The sequence below is a fragment of the Dipodomys ordii genome, unplaced genomic scaffold (genome assembly GCF_000151885.1).
Source record: "Dipodomys ordii isolate 6190 unplaced genomic scaffold, Dord_2.0 Scaffold243, whole genome shotgun sequence".
NCBI classification, from domain to species: domain Eukaryota; kingdom Metazoa; phylum Chordata; class Mammalia; order Rodentia; family Heteromyidae; genus Dipodomys; species Dipodomys ordii.
In genome coordinates, this window is record NW_012267459.1 from 69,208 (window position 1) to 84,814 (window position 15,607).

General features: G+C 37.7%; 1 protein-coding gene across 3 annotated transcripts in view; it reads left to right on the top strand.

The window, feature by feature from the left end:
- Nupl1 (nucleoporin like 1) overlaps positions 1 to 15,607 on the top strand; it is a 60,756-nt gene that overhangs the window by 19,396 nt on the left and 25,753 nt on the right. For 2 of the 3 annotated variants that reach the window (XM_013036045.1, XM_013036046.1), the window contains exons 2-6: positions 4,407 to 4,552; positions 7,750 to 7,899; positions 8,853 to 8,990; positions 11,785 to 11,895; positions 15,354 to 15,378. In XM_013036045.1, the coding sequence (XP_012891499.1) occupies positions 4,407 to 4,552; positions 7,750 to 7,899; positions 8,853 to 8,990; positions 11,785 to 11,895; positions 15,354 to 15,378 (570 nt within the window). The remainder of the gene's footprint in view (positions 1 to 4,406; positions 4,553 to 7,749; positions 7,900 to 8,852; positions 8,991 to 11,784; positions 11,896 to 15,353; positions 15,379 to 15,607) is intronic. The other variant, XM_013036047.1, reaches the window with a different exon arrangement.

Sequence of the window (15,607 nt, forward strand, 5' to 3'; positions counted from 1 at the left end):
CTTTTTCTTTTTTTGCTTATGTGGTGCTGAGGAATCGAACCCTGGGGCTCATGCATGCAAGGCAAGTGCTCTACCACTGAGCCACCTTCCCAGCCCATTCAGCCTCTATCTTAAAATCTGCTTTTACTCCAAGTGCTGGTGACTCATCCTTAGCTACTCTGGAGGCTGATATCTGAGGATCAAGGTTTGAAGCCAGCACTGTCATTAGTACCTGTGATAGTCTTATCTCCAATTAACTAGCAAAAAGCCACAAGTGGAGTTGTGGTTCAATTGGAAGAGCACTAGCCTTAAACTGCTCAGGGATAGTGACCAGGCCAGTTCAAGCCCCAGGATTACCCACCTCCCCCACGATCCCAGAAAAAGAAAGTGCTTTTATATCAGCCTTTCTCCTACATTTTAGTCAGGATAGTATTGTTAAAGATTCTACTACTCTTCTTTAATCATTTCCCCAGTCCTTAAAATGAAGTAACAAAATGAAAAATAAAGATCTTCCTGTGGTCTTCAAGACTAGTGTAGTCTAGAATTCCATTTGGGGCCCATCTTCTCATTTCAGTGGTGTAGACCCACACTATAAAAACAAAAAAAATAAACATTTATGTTATCATCCAGTACATTCGCACAAATAAAACAGTTTCAGGCAAAGACATTTATACTTTATGAGATGCACTTTGCAATTTTTTATGCTATTTCATTGAAAATGTTGCTTGTGACCTGTTAAATTAACTATACTTCTTTGATGGTTCTGATCTTAATTTGACAAGCATTGCCCAAGTAACATGTCTTTTTTTCTGAGTTTCTCAGGGGGAAGCTTCCCACTTTAGGGCTGTCCCCTCCCCTGTACCTAGCTAATACCCACTTATCTTTTGAGACTCAAACAGTCTCTTCATCAGAGAGGCATTTTCTGACCAGCTTGTCAGTCTGAGATTTTTCATTCTGGTAGATCATTCTATTAGATCACTTAGTTCTAATTGCTTGTATTATAATGATCACTTAGTTGTAACCATAGTTGTAATTAGTTTATTAAGATTATTGTTTGCTTGACCCCAAGTGTAGCAATAATTTTCACAGTGGTAGAGATCTTTTCTTACTGTTTGTTATTCCAGTAGACACAGAGCCTGGAGCTCTATACCTACTTTGTAAATGAATGAGTGGTTAATACCTGTGTTTCTCACTGTATGGAAACTTATAAGTTATTAACTACTCCTTCAATCCCTAAGACAGTGTCAGGTGTATAGAAATACAGAGGTTATTAATGAAGTCATGTTGAGTGAATGAGTTACTAATACGAAATCCATAATGTACCCAGATATAAGAAGGAATGGATAAAATAATGAAAAGAAAGTAATGTGTCCACTAAGATGCTGGTTGGGAGGCCTATACTGTTCTTAGTGCTGCCTGGTGATTTTTAAGTCATTTGGGGTGAGTTACCCTCCATCTATTTGCAGTTCCTACATCTGGACAAGGGATCCAGCAATAGTATTAATGTTCACGTATGAATGATTCAATTATGCCAATTATTCAGCATCATATTTAGCCCTTACTTAAGTGTTCAGTGAAGGGAAGTTGAAATGTCATTCTTAACTTGATGGTGTCCGCTTTGCTCTGATACAACTTAATCCCGTGAAGTCCTTGATAGAGAACACTATAGCCCATAAATAATTGGTCAGACCTAGGGTAGCTTTTGTTTTCCTTTAAGTAAATTTCTTTGCTGCAGAAAATTTCTTTTGTTTCTCTTGTGCAAGTTGCTTGAGTAGGAGCTATTTTTAAGTCATCTTTGTACTCTTTGCTATTGGGCTATATAATTTGTTTGGTTGAAGTTACAAGTATTCCGAATGATACCACTACTAACAACTTCTAGTTTTTTGAGCATGTGTGTGTGTACTGGTCTGGGGCTTGAACTCAGGGCCTGGGTACTATCCCTGAGCTTTTGTGCTCAAAGTCAGCACTCCTCCACTTGAACCACAGCCCTATACCCAGCTTTTTGTTGTTGTTGGACGTGGGGCTTGATCTCGGCCTGGTCGCTGTCCCTGAGCTCTTCAGCTCAAGGCGAGCACTCTGCTACGTGAGCCACAGAGCCAATTCCAGTTTTCTGGTTGTTTATTGGATATGAGAGTTTCACGGACTTTCCTTCGTGGGCTGGCTTTGAACCATGATCCTCAGATCTAAGTTTCCTGAGTAGCTAGGATTATAGATGTGAGCCACCAATGCCTGGTTTACTCCCAGCTTTTTGGTGGTTAATTGGAGATAATAAAGAGTCTCGTGGATGGACTTTCTAGCCTCTGCTACCTTTGAACCTGGATCCTCAGATCTCAGCTTCCAGAGTAGCTAGGATTTCAGGCATGAGCTACCAGTGTCTGGCTTAGTAACAGCACTTACTAATTTTCCTTCCATAATTCCATAATTTCGTGACATTTTAAAACCCCGTAAGTGGGTAGAATCGTGCCAATTTTGAAGATGAAGAAATAAATATTAAAGAAAGTTAAATAATCCAGGTTCTGATGGTTTAGGTTTATCATCCTATCTTCACTGGAGGCAGAGATCTGAGGATTGCAGTTCATAGCCAGCCCTAGGCAGAAAAATTTGTAAAACCCTTATCTCAAATTAGCCAGCAAAAATCCAGAATTGGAGGTGTGGCTTAAGTGGAATACCATCAGTGAGTGAGAGAGCCCAGCCAGAGCTTGAGCCTCTGAGTTTAAGCCCCCAGTATCTGCATCAAAAAAGGAAGGGAAGAGAAGGGAACAGGAGAGAAAAGGAAAGGAAGAAATAGTTAAGTAATAGCACACAGCTGTCAACACAGGACAGCTGGTGTTGGGACTTAGCTTGAAATTGCTGCCTCCTCCCTTGAGAAGTCCAAAGACTTTCAAGGCTGGTTTTTTAAAACATGTCATTGGATTCTCTTATGATGATTATGTCTTTTTTTTCCCCCATTACTGATGATTGCAGGCTAGGCTAGCCTTCTACCACTGAACTGTATATGCACTCTCAGTCCTGGCCTTGAATTTGAGATTCTCCTGCTTCAGTGGCCTAGTAGCTGTAACTATAGATATGTACCCCATATCTGGTGTGATATGTCTTTATAGGAGGTTAACAAAGGAAAGTTTTAAAAGTGAAATATATGATAAACCAGATTTTTTATTGTATGCGTGTAGTTAGAATAGCTGTTAACTTTTTCCTTCATCCTTTTTCATTTTTATTTTCTTTTTTTGGGGGAGGGGGATAGTGGTAGAGGTTTGAAGGCAGGGTTTTCACTTGAGCCATGCCCCATAACCCTCTTTAGTTTTAGTTATTTTATTCATTTATATTTTTCACTTTTGCCTGAGGCCAGCCTGACAATACTTCCCACATACATACCTGAGATTACTGGTATGTGCTACCAGACTCAGCTTATTTGTTGAGATGGAATTCCAATAACTGTGCAGGCTGGCCTCAAACCACAATCTTCCCAATCTCCATCTCTAGAAGAGCTAAGATTATAGATATGAGTCATCAAGCCCAGATTCCTGCATAGTCTTTGAAGTGTCAAATTGTGCAAAAATTGAGCCTCTTCTGAGGATTAGTAAGAACAAGGAAAAAGTTTCTAACTATTCAGTCATTTATTTTTACCAGCTGCAATTCTTACATTCAGAAGCTCTCTAAAGAGAGGTTCTCTCATGAACACAATCATAATAGAGAGTAGTGATGCTTTGCACTTAGTTTTTTCCATAATATGACCACTCTGTCCCAATTTTTTATTTTTGGTAGCAAGATACTATGCCCATGAATATAATAATAGAGCAAGAGAAGTGGTAGTAAAGACAGCCTAGAATAACTTCCCACTTGTGGACTTGCCTTTTTATGTGAGTAGCTAAGAAATAACTGAATTTAGAAACATGAGCTGAAGGAAGAGGGTCCATAATTGTAAGGTTTCCTATACCCATTTTAAAATGTGCTATATACCAAACAAAACCTGATAAAGTCAGAATATATGGGCCTTGCCCATGACTACTTTGAGGTCTGAAACCCTGATTGCTATAGACTTCGTTTTTGTTATTTTACTGGTACCAGGGCTTGAACTCTCTCTTGACTTTCTCTATTACTTGGTACTCTACCACTTGTTTCTTTGTGGGCTGGCTTTGAACCATAGTCCTCCAGGTCTCAGCATTCTTATTCTTAGCAGCTAGGATTGCAGGTATAAACCATAGGTTCCTATTTTGGAATTGTAAATTTTAGGAGTAATATTACATGTGAATTTATTATTAGGGAAAACAAAGCTCTTTCAACTTTACTGGTTTAAGGTAAATTTATTAGTTTTTTATTTTAGATGTATTAGATATATGATATGAAAGAACAATAACTGTAGAGTTAATTTTTATTTCTCTGAAGAAACATTGGCTTTAGTAGACTGTTTTTCTTTTTTTATAAACAAGCAACCCTTCCGTTGGCCTCAGTTTTGGAACTCTTCCTGGAAGCACTACAACTCCAGCAACTACATCTGCTCCCTCCACTGGTTTTGGAACTGGCCTCTTTGGAACCAAGCCTGCCACTGGTTTCACTCTAGGAGGCACCAGCACAGGTGAGAAGGGGGCTTGAGAGGGTTCTTCTCCAGTATCCAAAGTAGCCCCCTTTTAGATTGATAGTAATAGAACTAAAGTAAATATTAAGGTAAAAAGAGTACTTGGATTTGAATAAAAGGGTGAGTGATAGGCAGAGTCAGTGGTTGTGATCTACTCTAGTAAAAGGAATACTGAAACAGTTGAAGATCTCTTTCTTTAGCTATAATTAATTGAGCTGATTTAAACTTTTGTGTTATGTCGTTTTCCTTGTAACTTAAACGAATCATTGTTCTATTCTTTTTCCCCTCATAGTTTACAAAACTGGAATATAGAAGAAAATCTGTAAAGAACCGGGTGTAGATTCCAGTACTGACTTTTAAAAGGAACCTTCAATACAGTTAAAAAGTGCATGTATTTATTTTCATCTTTTGTTTCAGAAAAAATATTTTAAATACAGAAATATTTTTTAGTGTGGGAGTATATTTCACGATACTTTTTCAGTCGTTGGGCCCTTGAGAGGAAAAAGCACCAAACTATGTTTGAAGTCTTGGAATTAAGCCCCAGTTGTATCTTTACAAATAGTGATGGGTTGTGAGATATTAAGGAATTATATAATATGTAGGGGAAAAACTTTTTGTTACCAGTAAAATGATAATGTAGGACTGAGGATGTAGTTGTGATAGAACACCTGCCTTAACATATACAAGGTTCTGGGTTTGATCTCCAGCATAAATAAATAAATATATTAATTATTAGATGATATTCTAACATTTTTTGTTTTATTTTGGCTCACAACCAATAGTTTTTTTTTTGTTTGTTTGTTTTTTGTTTTAGGTCCGGTCGTGGGGCCTGAACTCTGGGCCTGGGTGCTGTCCCTCAGCTCTTCAGCTCAAGGCTAGCACTCTACCACTTGAGCCACACTCCACTTCCGGCTTTTTTTTTCTTTTTTGCTTATGTGGTGCTGAGGAATCGAACCCAGGGCCTCATGCATGCAAGGCAAGCGCTCTACCACTGAGCCACCTTCCCAGCCCCACAACCAATAGTTTTTATAGTGATATGCATAAAGGAATGTGAATACCTAGAGTATCACTATGGATATCAATAAATAATGAGTGACAGAGAATAGAAAGGAAAACAAGAAGTGGTTTTTTGTTGTTGTTGGTGGTGGTGGTGGTTGGTTGTGGGCCATGAACTCAGGGCCTGGATGCTTTCCCTGAGCTCTTTTGCTCAAGATTTATATTCTACCACTTTGAGCCATGGCTCCATTTCCAGTTTTCTGGGGATAAGAGTCTTATGGACTTTACTGCCTGGGTTGGCTTTGAATCATGTCATCATCTCAGCCTCCTGAGTAGCTAGGATTACAGATGTTTAGCTACCAGTGACAGTGAAAGAAGTAATTTTGAAAGGCCCTTAAACTGAGATTAAGAGAACCCTGTTCACTTGGATTCTACTTAGCTGTTAGCAGCAGAAAACAATGTATTTCTTTGTTTCCAACATTTTGGATAAGATTGGCTAAAGATCAGCAGTAGAGTTTTGTTTTCTGTGCTTAAAAAATTCATATGTAATAATTCTGAAGCACTATTTTGGCAGGAACTTTCAGTTGTGTTGAGGGCAATCTAAAAGCATAGCTTATGATGACTTTTCTCTCAGTGATTTTTGTAGGTCATTCATGCTTCCTTTCACTTACATCTTTTGAGTAGCTACACTTTCCTAATTGTGATGGCTGAACAATATGGCTTGAACATTCAGTATTAGCTTATATTTGCAGTGGTGTTAATGCTACTTATGGTAATGATATTAGAAATTAAGTGCATGAGCAAAATCAATCATCTCTTGAGAAATGAGGGAAATAGGCAGATAAATCAGATGAATCAATTTATCTTGTGCAATATGATAAACTTCTAATCAATGTAGGAAAGCACAATGGAAGGAAGAAATTAGGTTTATTTTGCAGTGGAAGCATTCTAGAGTAGACATGTACTTGCTCAACTAAAATAATCCTGGGGAATATGAAAAGAATTTTGTTCTTGGAACTTTAGGAGTTAGAAGTAGAAATGTTAAAATTGAGCTTTGAAGAAGAGGCTGAGACTGGAAAAGAAAGGGGCAGTTGTATGCTAGGTCTTTTAAAGATTAGAGCTAATGGGAACATTAAACTGACAGAATCAGCAGGATGTAGTTGTTATTCTGAGATAATCAAGAGTGGAGCACAAGCTGGAAGAGATTGGCAGATAAATTAAGTTCTTGTATTAGTTTTTGAAACAGTGAAATCACATTATGATTTTGATGTTCCCAGCAAATTAAGGTTAATTCTGAAGTAGAATTGGTTTAAATGCAGTGGAAGGAAGGGGAGTCAGGGAAACTTGTGGTTTCTGGCTTGAACAATTGAATTGAAGGGTGGGGGTGGGGGTGGGGTTTGGTGTTTTTGTGCTTTTTGTCTGTTTTGTGGGGAGATAAAGAGAAAGTCCATGGAGATACCAAGGTAGAACTGACCAGTGAGGATTCAGGTGGATACAGAGTTGACTTATGTGTCTGTATATGAATGACCAGAGTGGTGAGTTCAGTGAGTAGGCAACAGCACAACCTGTGGAGCATGATTTGAGAAAGGAAATTTATAAAATAGGACTGAAAGTGAATAGTGCCAGCAGGAGAAGGAAGAAAGCTGGTTGCTGGTAAAAACAGGAGCTAAAAATAGAGACTGGTTGTGTATTTTTTAGAAGTTGTTTTTCTTTTGGAAATAAAGGGAAGGAATGAGGTTAAAACTACTGTTGGTAAATCTTAGAGATGGAATTGAAATTGATCAGCATTAATATTGACTGGGTTTGATTTTGCTTTACTTAACCTGAAGTGCCATCTTTTCTATATTCACCATGATTTAATCCCAATATGTCAGTGGATAAACACCATTGTAGGTAAATCTAGAGATGGAATTGAAATTGATCAGCATTAATATTGACTGGATTTGATTTTGCTTTTCTTAACTTAAAATGTCATCTTTTCTGTATTCACCATGATTTGATCTCAACTTTATATCATATTATATATATACATTATATATATGTCTGTAGGTGTGTATATATATTTATATGTATGTGTGTATATACATATGTATATAATTTATTTTTAATTTCGGTTGACATACAGGGTCACTTTTAGAGGTCCTGTTTGAAACAAGTATAATATCTGTATATTAAAGGTAAAATGGATTTTTTAAAAACAGGAACTGCAGCCACTACATCTGCATCTACAACAGGCTTCAGTCTAGGGTTTAATAAGCCTGCAGCATCTGCCACACCCTTTACTCTGCCTATCACTTCTACCTCAGCCAGTGGTCTTACTCTTTCATCTGCTCTGACATCAACTCCAGCAGGTAAGGAAGAATGGGACGGAATTGAATTTAAGAGTGAATGGTTTGGTTGTTTAGTTAGAGAACATAACACTGGGGGTTGAAGCAGCAGGGGCCATTTTGAAATATGTTCTCTACTTTCAGAGCAAAGCATAGGAGAGGGTTAAAGAGGAGACATGTGAAGCCAGTATGGGCTAGTCCTCCTTTTTCTGCTTCCTGGTTGCCAGGAAAGATAGGTGCTTACCACCTTGCTCAGCTATTATACTTCCTTCCCCTGTAACTAGAATAACAGGCGTATACCATCACACCCAACCAGTTTTTGAGATGGGGTCACGTGAACGTTTATTCCCAGGTTGGCCTTTAACTATGATTTTGTGATCTTTGCCTCTCATTTAATTTAATTTGACTCATTTGATTTTGAAGGTGGAATTGTAGCCTGGTTTGAAAGCGCATTATTACTGTCTGGTACCATGCTAATTCTTATTATTATTACTGAGTTTTGATTTAAACCTACTGTTTCTTCTTTACTTTTGTTTTTTATTTTTTATGTGTGCTATTCCCGGCACTTGAACACAGGGCCTGGCTGTTGGCCCTGATCTTTCTTGCTCAAAGCTAGCATTCTACCAGTTGAATGCTCCACTTCCAGCTTTTTTGGTAGTTCATTGGAGATGAATTCATGAGCTGTTCCTCCCCAACCCCCACTGGAGATGGACTCATGAGCTGGTTTTAAACCTTGATCTTCAGATCTTAACTTCCTGAGTAGCTAGGATTACAGGCATGAGTCACTGGTGCCCAGCTTATTTTACTAAGCTGTTATTCCTCCTTATCAAGTATATATGCTCATCTTCAACAGGTTATTTTTCTAGAGAGCCATTTTTGTCATGGAAATCAGTTTTTTTAAAAATGTAATTATAAGTTTTTCTGTGTGCTCCTATGTACCATTTCTACTTGAAGGCTTAGTATCTCATTTTTTACAGCATCCACAGGATTTACTCTAAACAATTTGGGAGGAACAGCAGCAACAACAACAACTGCATCAACTGGCCTTTCTTTAGGGGGAACCTTAGCAGGTTTGGGAGGTTCACTTTTCCAGAGTGCAAACACAGCAACATCAGGTAATTGATAGTATTTATTCTCCATAACAGTGAACATTTGTATTTAAGTTTACTTTATTCTGATGTGTGCAGAACACTTTTTCTTTAATCTTTGCTAGTTTGTGTTAGTACTGGGGCTTGAACTTGGCCTGGGTCCTGTCCCTTAGCTTTTTCATTTGAGGCTGACTTACTCCCTATCACTTGAGCCCCAGCTCTACTTCTAGCTTTTTGCTGATTAATTGGGGGTCAGAGTTTCAGGGACTTGCCTGCCCAGACTGGCTTTGAACTTCTAGCATCAGATCTCTGCCTGCTAAGTAGCTAGCATTATAGGCATGAGTATTTAGTGCCTGGCTTGTTTTCCTTTTAATATAAAAACTAAACTGTAATGTTTTTTATATATAATTGGCCATCTTAGTTATACTTCAGGAATATATTTTTTCTCTTTCTCCATACTGTCTGATTAGGTAAGAAAGAGACTATTTAAAGAGTCACAAAAGTGGCCTTTTTTTTCTTCTGTGCCAGTCCTGAGGCTTGAACTCAGAGCCTACACACTGTCCCTAAGCTTTTATGCCTAAGGATAACAATCTACCACTTGAATCACAGTTATACCTCTGGCTCTTTTTTGTATTTAATTGGTGGTAAGTGTCTCATGGAGTTTCCTGCTAGGGCTGGCTTTGAACAGCAGTTCGCAGATCTCAGCCTCCCAGGTTGCCAGGATTACAGCATAGAGCCATCAGTGACCTACTTGAAACTTGTTTTTTTATTTTTTTTAAATAAATGTCAGTTAAATAGTTTTGGGAACTGGAGGAATGATGGGTTGGCACTCCAGCCACATAAATGTATTAACATGTTTTCTGATTATACTTGGGCTAATTTTAATAACTTTAATTTTAATTTCAGAAGTGTTTTTTTTTTTTTTTTTTGTCGGTTGTGGGGCCTGAACTCTGGGCCTGGGTGCTTTCCTTGAGCTCTTCAGCTCAAGGCTAGCACTATATTACTTGAGCCACAGTGCCACTTGCTTATGTGATGTTGAGGAATTGAACCCAGGGCCTCATGCATGCAAGGCAGGCACTCTACCACTGAGCCACCTTCCCAGCCCAACTTCAGAAGTTTTGTGGAGCCTCGAATGTTCTAGTACTTGGTTGTATAGGAGAGAGGAAGGAATATGACTTGATGTTTTCTTAACAAAGCTATAGATGTTTTTGTCCTCTAGATACTACTTTGATGGAGAAAAACAGGTCATTAGAAGAGAAAGGAGAAAGATAGGATAGATAAACTAGAAATTATAGTGTTCAAATTTTCATTATCTTCCAAGTACTAAGTTTTTTTTTTCATTGTTGGCTAATTTTGTAGATACAAATGCCTTCTAATCAAATCGTGAGATGATTGTAACTACCATTTTTTGTAGGATTAAGTATTTAAACTATTTACATACTATTAAAGTATTTAAATACTATTAAGTATTTAATTATAGAATGGTGAGACTATGGGTCATTTTATATCTTACTGAGATAGTAGGTATGTACTGAGTATATACTTTGTTTGTGTGTGTGTTGGGGAGTGTGCCCATGATTGAACACTGTCTCTCATGTGACTTGGTAGTGAGCACCCTACCATTTGAGCCATTCCACAGCCTTTTTGTTTTGATTTAGGGTGTTGCTTCTGAGGTGGACTGGCCTTGAACTCACAATCCTCCTACCTCTGTTTCCTGAGTAGCTAGGATTACAGATATTTAACACCATATCCAGCTTTTTCTTAGGCTCTTCACATAATACTTAATGCTTGTTTCATGCTTATGTTAACTGAAGGTGCTATTATTTTTTAGGAAATTACAGGTTCAGTATCTTTTCTGAAGTGATTGGAGCTATTAGTATTTATACTTTGGAGTTTTCAGATTTGGGGATAGTTAAATAAACTTTACCAGGTGAATATCAGCATAATGCTGATTTTTGTAACATTTCAGATTTTGGATTTTTGGATTAGGAATGCTTACCAGACATAATACTAGTTATTTAGCTATATTTATATCACAGATTGCCAGAATTTAAATCTAGTGTTCACTTGTTACATGCTACTAACTACTATTTTGTCTTTCTAAAATAACATCTTATCTTCTGTAAGAGAACCACAACTGTATCAGCTTAGGAATGCATGCATTTATAGAAACATAGGTTTATCAGCACAAGAGCTCTGAAATTTTGATATTTGACTTACATATACTTTAATCTCTTTGATTAACCATTATCTCCTTGATTCCTTTTGCCAGTGAAATAAGATTTGAATACTCAAGGTTATATCTTTAAATTTCTGGAGAGAACTTGGAAGATTACACTTATAATTCATGAATATTATACTCAAATCCTGTAAATTAATGCTAGAATAATTTAACAATATGCAATTCAAAATAAGACTGAAAAATAGGATGTATTGGGCTGGGAGTGTGGTAGAGTGCTTGCCTACCACAAGCCCTGAGTTCTATTTGTCAGTACCACATAAACAGAAAAAGGCCTTGAAGTAGCACTGTGGCTCAAGTGGTAGAGTGCTAGCTTTGAGCAAAAAGAAGCTCAGGGACAGTGCCCAGGCCCTGAGTTCAAACCTCAGGACTGGCAACCCCTCCCTCTCCCCCCCCCCAAAAAAAAAACAACCAAAAACACAAAATGATAAGATGTATTTACCTGAAAATATACCAACTGAAACTGCATTTGAAGAAAATGTTTTAAGAAAATAACAAAAATGAATGTTTGTGCATATCAAAGACGTCTTATAAAGTCTTTATTTCTGTGAAATTGGTTAATGATGCTTAGGTTATTTTCAGGGCTTGGACAGAATGCTTTAAGCTTGACGTTGGGAGCTCCAGCAGCCACTTCAACTACGGGCAATGAAGGACTTGGTGGTATAGATTTTAGTAGCTCATCAGATAAAAAGAGTAAGTGATGTTATTGTAATTTTAGAAAACTTCCCAACAATTCAGAATTCTTGTGTATGAAATCTCTAAGTATGCAATAGAACAGTTTTATATAGGTTTCCATTATCATTTGTATTTTACAAATTGTACCAGGCATCTAAGCTTTTATTGTCTTAGTTTAGATCTGTGTGATGATAGAGTCTTATGCAGTTATCTAATGTGTACATTAACAAATACTTTTAAATTAGAATTATGATCCACAGATTTTGTAATCCATTTTACATAACAGAAGCAATGTCAGTGTCAGTGACTTGGGGTTGATTTTGTTTTACTCCAGAAAGGACTGTAGGAATCAGAGAAATGAAGAGTTAATTTTCCTTCTCTGTTCCTGTCCTCATCATCTTGTCTTAAGTGTAGACTTGACTTGAACAGCAGTAATAGGTAGAATAAATACACAAGATTACATGTACCTTCCCCCAGTTCCTCTTAATTGGTTATATCTGTCAAATGATTCCTCTTAATCTGTAGGATTTCTCTTTGTACTAATAGCTATCTCAGTTAGCTTTGGACCTATAGTATCAATGGGATTAAACCAGCATTCAATAAAGAAGTTCAGCATAGACTGAGACATAGACCTAAGAATGGCTTGGGCCCTTTTGAAGAGCTAACAGAAGTCAGTTGTAGCTGGAGCACAGAAAGATCAGATGCCAGAGGTCATAAAGGGCTCAATATGTGCCACATTGGCTCTTATTATTATATTGAGGGCAACTGAGGTCTACTACAGCTGTATGGGAATAACTGTAGGAATGCAAGAACAGGTCTGGAGAACTGTTAGAAGGATTTTGTAGTAGCAAGTAAATTAATGAGGCAAAGCTAGTAGATTAATAAGATCCATGGCAATTTAGAAACAAGCCCAAGTTCTACACAATTTGTTTTACATAAGTGTAATTGCAGTGTAATTGCAGTGCAAAAATGAGGTGTCAGTGACATCAGCTCTCCAAATTAGTGAATTATTTGGGGAAAAAAATTAAATCTCTTACTCTCATTAGCATGTCTCAGCAAATCTTAAGACATCACTAGGGTACTAATTTCACAGACATTAAACTGTGAAAGAAAAACCATTAGGACCAATGAGATGGTCCATGTTTTTAAAAAATTAATTATTATTTTTTCTGTTGGTTGTGGTGCTTAAACTCAGGGCCTTGGCACTGTCTCTGAGCTCTTTTGCTGTATTCTAGTTCTCTACCACTTCGAGCCACAGTGCCAGTTCCCATTTCTGAGTGGTTAACTGGAGATAAGAGTCTCTCGGGGATTTTAAACCATAATCTTCAGATCTCAGCCACCAGAGTAGTTAGGATTATAAGCCTGAGCCACCGGAGCCAGACCTGGTCCATATTTTTGTAGAAGAGTATATTTGAACGGTCAAATGGAAGAGGTAAAATAAAGGCCTTTTTGTTTTTTGTTTGCTGTGGGGCTTGAACTCAGGACTTGAATGGTGTCCCTGAGCTTCTTTGTTCAAGGCTAGCACTCTACCACTTTGAGACATAACTACTCCATTTCTAGTTTTCTGGTCCTTAATTGGAGATGAGAGTCTCAGGAATTTGCTGCCCAGGCTGGCTTTGAACTGTGATCCTCAGATCTCAGCCTCTTGAGTAGCAAGGATTAGGCATAAGCCACCAGCAGCCAGCACGTACATGGTTTTTAAATGCTTCCCCCCCACTTATAAAAATACATTTCTGAAATAGAAATATTTTACATGGGTCCAGTGTTAGAAATAGATGTATGAGGGGCTGGGAAGGTGGCTCAGTGGTAGAGCGCTTGCCTTGCATGCCTAAGGCCCTGGGTTCGATTCCTCAGCACCACATAAGAAAAAAAAAGCGGGAAGTGGTGCTGTGGCTCAAGTGGTAGAGCGCTAGCCTTGAACAAAGAAGCTGAGGGACAGCGCCCAGGCCCAGAGTTCAGGCCCCACGACCGGACCAAAAAAAAGAAATAGATGTATGAATTATGATAATATATGAGTCAAGGGATTCTTAAATTTAAGTTAAAAAATACTTTAAATCAAGAAAAATAACTCACGACAAATGTACAAGTTGTTATATGAGAAGGCACTGCACAAATAGAAAAATACATTTATCTGATGACCATTTGAAGAAAATGTTTACTTCACTAGTATGGTAAGAAATGTGTTGAGGGCTGGGAAGGTTGCTCAGTGGTAGAGCACTTGCCTTGCATGCATGAGGCCCTGGGTTCGATTCCTCAGCACCACATAAGCAAAAAGAAAAAAGCCGGAAGTGGCGCAGTGGCTCAAGTGGTAGAGTGCTAGCCTTGAGCTGAAGAGCTGAGGGACAGCGCCCAGGCCCAGAGTTCAGGCCCCATGACTAGACCCACCCCCCCAAAAAAAAGAAATGTGTTGAAATTACAATTAGTTGATATTTTTCACCTGCATGACTGGCAAAGATTTTGTTTAAATGTCTGTTGTTGGGGAGTTAAAGTGAAGGTACTTGGTCTTGTGGCAGTTGAAAAGGTATGTAGGAACTTGTTTGAGGGTATTTCCAGATTGCATTAAGAAATTATTAGACTGGAGAAGTTTGAGTGATCTGAAAAAGAGTATCCAATTTAAAAAAGTGTTAAATAAGCTATATAGACTTAAACTGGTAGTCAGGGTATAAATTGTCCCATATTTTGTGGAAAACAGCTAAAACAGAACTTTTCTTATATATATATATATATATATATATATATTTATTTATATATATATAATATATATTATTATATGTATTTATCATATATATTATATATTTATATATATAAATATATATATACATATAAATATTTATTTATTTATTTATTTTTGATCCTGTCGTGGGGCCTGAACTCTGGGCCTGGGCGCTGTCCCTCAGCTCTTCATCTTAAGGCTAGCACTCTACCACTTGAGCCACAGCGCCACCTCGGCTTTTTTTTTCTGTTTATGTGGTGCTGAGGAATTGAACCTAAGACCTCATGCATGCTAGGCAAGCACTCTACCACTGAGCCACCTTCCCAGCCCCAGAATTTTTATTTTTTGCCAGTCTGGGGCCTGAGCACTGTCCCTGAGCTTCTTTTGCTCAAGGCTCGTGCTCTGCCACTTGAGTCACAGCACCACTTCCAGCTTTTTCTGTTTATGTGGTCCTGAGGAATTGAACCTAGGGTTTTATGCGTGATAGACAATCACTGTACCACGAAGCCACATTTCCAACTCCAGAAAATTTTTCTTGAAGAAATAGATGCAGGTCAGGTATATAACATGTCTACTTATGGGTTCATGTCTCAGTAATAATTCATTGTTTTTCCAAATACATGTCAAGTCATGACATTACTGTTGTTTTAACAAGCAAGCTAAAAACTGCTTTATTTAGTTCATATTTATATCTCAATTTGTGTCGATTTAAAACATTTGAATTGGATTGTTACCAATTTTTGCATCTTCTTGAATTTTCTAGGTGACAAAACAGGAACAAGACCAGAGTAAGTTTATATTTATAACTTTTAAGATATTTAAGAGTTTTACTTAAGTATATTAGCAGCTATCGTTGGAAAAAAAATTTAAGTTAGTGTTTGTCTAGAATAAAATGTTATTTTATTGAAAGACTTATGAAATTACAAATCTTTATTTGTAGTCATTAAGAAAGTTAAAGCCGGGTGCCGGTGGCTCACACCTGTAATCCTAGCTACTCAGAAGGCTGAGATCTGAGGA